General features: G+C 56.1%; 1 protein-coding gene across 1 annotated transcript; it reads left to right on the top strand.

Annotated features, from left to right (window-relative positions):
• Positions 1-153: 153 nt before the first annotated feature.
• LOC112617906 (ral-GDS-related protein-like) lies at positions 154-1,655 on the top strand (the record flags this gene model as incomplete). The annotated part of the gene is made up of 5 exons (XM_025374557.1): positions 154-227; positions 425-491; positions 571-594; positions 944-1,065; positions 1,616-1,655. Coding segments are annotated over 5 exons (327 nt in total), but the record flags the coding sequence as incomplete, so codon positions are not given.
• Positions 1,656-1,922: the final 267 nt, after the last annotated feature.

Below are 1,922 nucleotides of genomic sequence, written 5' to 3'. Positions count from 1 at the left end.
GGCAGGCTGTTGGGAACCAGGATCCTGAGGGAGGAGAGGGTCCTGGACGGAGCCGTTAGATCTCAGCCCTTGGCAAACCTCCTCTCCTGAGAGCCTCACAGCTGCTCCTGTGGGTGGGAGTGTCAGGCCCATCTCATTACCTCTGACTCATAGAGGCTCCATGGCAGCCACAAGTCCCTATTCCCAATGGTGATGCTGCAGAGCTGCCTGACTGCAAAGCTGCTGAGGTGTGGGCTGAGCTGGACTTAGCCTTTCCCTAGAGTAGTCTCGTCACAGGCCGGTGAAATTGAGCCTCTCCAAGGGCAGGCAGTTCCAGGGTCACTGAGCGCTTTCTTTCCATGAGAGATCTCAGTTTCCCTGTCTGTTATCACAGAGGGTTGGGGCAGAAAGTCCCTGAGCCTCAGCTCCTATGCCCCTGCTCTAGAGCCCGGAGCCTGGGGCACATCCAAGTCCTGTCATGTGCACATCCCCTGACTCTGGTGGCCCTGGCAGTAATGCAGCATGGGACGGGGTGGGGTGGGGCTGGCTGTGGGCCAGGGACCTTTCTGATGGACTCTGTCTGCCTTCTAGGGCAACAGCAACAAGAGGAGGAAGGTGAGGAGCTGGGGCACTCACGTTGCATGAGGGTAGGCATGTGGACGTCACAGTCCACCCTGGACAGGACACTCCCTGGCTCCATCCTCTACATCTTAGGTTTACTGGGAGGGTTTGACACACACAGGAGGAAGAGACCTATCCCAGTGGAGAAGCGGGAAATGGAATGGAATCAAAGACCAGTTCCTGCAGGAGGGGCTTTTTACATCCAACTCTGAGAACAGGCTGGGGGCTGCATGGGGTCCCCTCAGAAAACTGCCTGAGGGATCAGCCCCTTTTCCCTGCCTACCAAAGGTGCTCTCAGTATCTTCCACCCAGGCCCTGTCAGCAACCTCTCCTCTGTCTCTAGGAGGTCCGAATTCTGCAGGAAATGCAGCTGCTCCAAGTGGCTGCCATGAATTACAGGCTTCGGCCTCTTGAGAAATTTGTCACCTATTTCCCAAGAATGGAGCAGCTCAGTGACAAGGAGAGGTGAGGGCCTAGGGGATGGGCAGAGGGTGGGAGAAGGCTCTCCATTTTTTTTTTTTTTTTCCCAACATGGTCTGGCTCTGTCGCCCAGGCTGCACTGCAGTGTGACCATCTCTGCTCACTGCAACGTCTGCCTTCTGGGCTCAAGCCCTTCCTCAGCCTCTCAAGCAGCTGGGACTACTGTGGTACACCATGTCTCAGGACGTGGTACAGCATGTACAGACACCATGTTCTGTTGTTCTGCTGCTGTTGTTCTGGTACAGATGGGGTTTCACGATGTTGTCCAGGCTGGTCTCAAACTCATGGCCTCAAGCAATCCATCCACCTCAGTCTCCCAAAGTACTGACATTACAGGTGTCAGCCACCCCACCTGGCCTAGAGGAGGCTCTCCCTGTGGCAAGCTGCAGAGAGCCTATGGCCATGACTCCACGGCCAGCATCAAGCCCTGTTGCATGGGGACCGCTGGGGACGCAGGATTCCAGCTGGGCAGGCACTGAGAGGGGACCTGATGTGTGGCTCATGGTGGCCTCACAGCTGCCTCACTGTTCTGCAGCTACAAGCTGTCCTGCCAGCTGGAGCCCGAATCACAGTAGGCCAGTAACATCTTGCAGTGGCTGGGACCCCACCAGGATGCTGGTCAGAACACCGGCTCTGCACCATCCTTCACCTAGACCGTGACACGAGGGAACCACATCTAGGTGGCTGGCAGCTCAGCTGCATCTGGCCCCTGCTCTTCGCGTAACACCAGGTGCTCCTGCTGGCCAGGATTAGGCCGTGGGACTTTTGCCAGTCAGGCGGGAGACCATTTTATGTTTAGTTTCCTTAGTGTATAAGTAAGGGTTTTTTTCTCAACTTTCATT

This window comes from Theropithecus gelada, unplaced genomic scaffold, assembly GCF_003255815.1.
Source record: "Theropithecus gelada isolate Dixy unplaced genomic scaffold, Tgel_1.0 HiC_scaffold_5918, whole genome shotgun sequence".
Lineage (NCBI taxonomy): Eukaryota > Metazoa > Chordata > Mammalia > Primates > Cercopithecidae > Theropithecus > Theropithecus gelada.
This window is presented reverse-complemented; position numbering and strand designations above follow the sequence as displayed.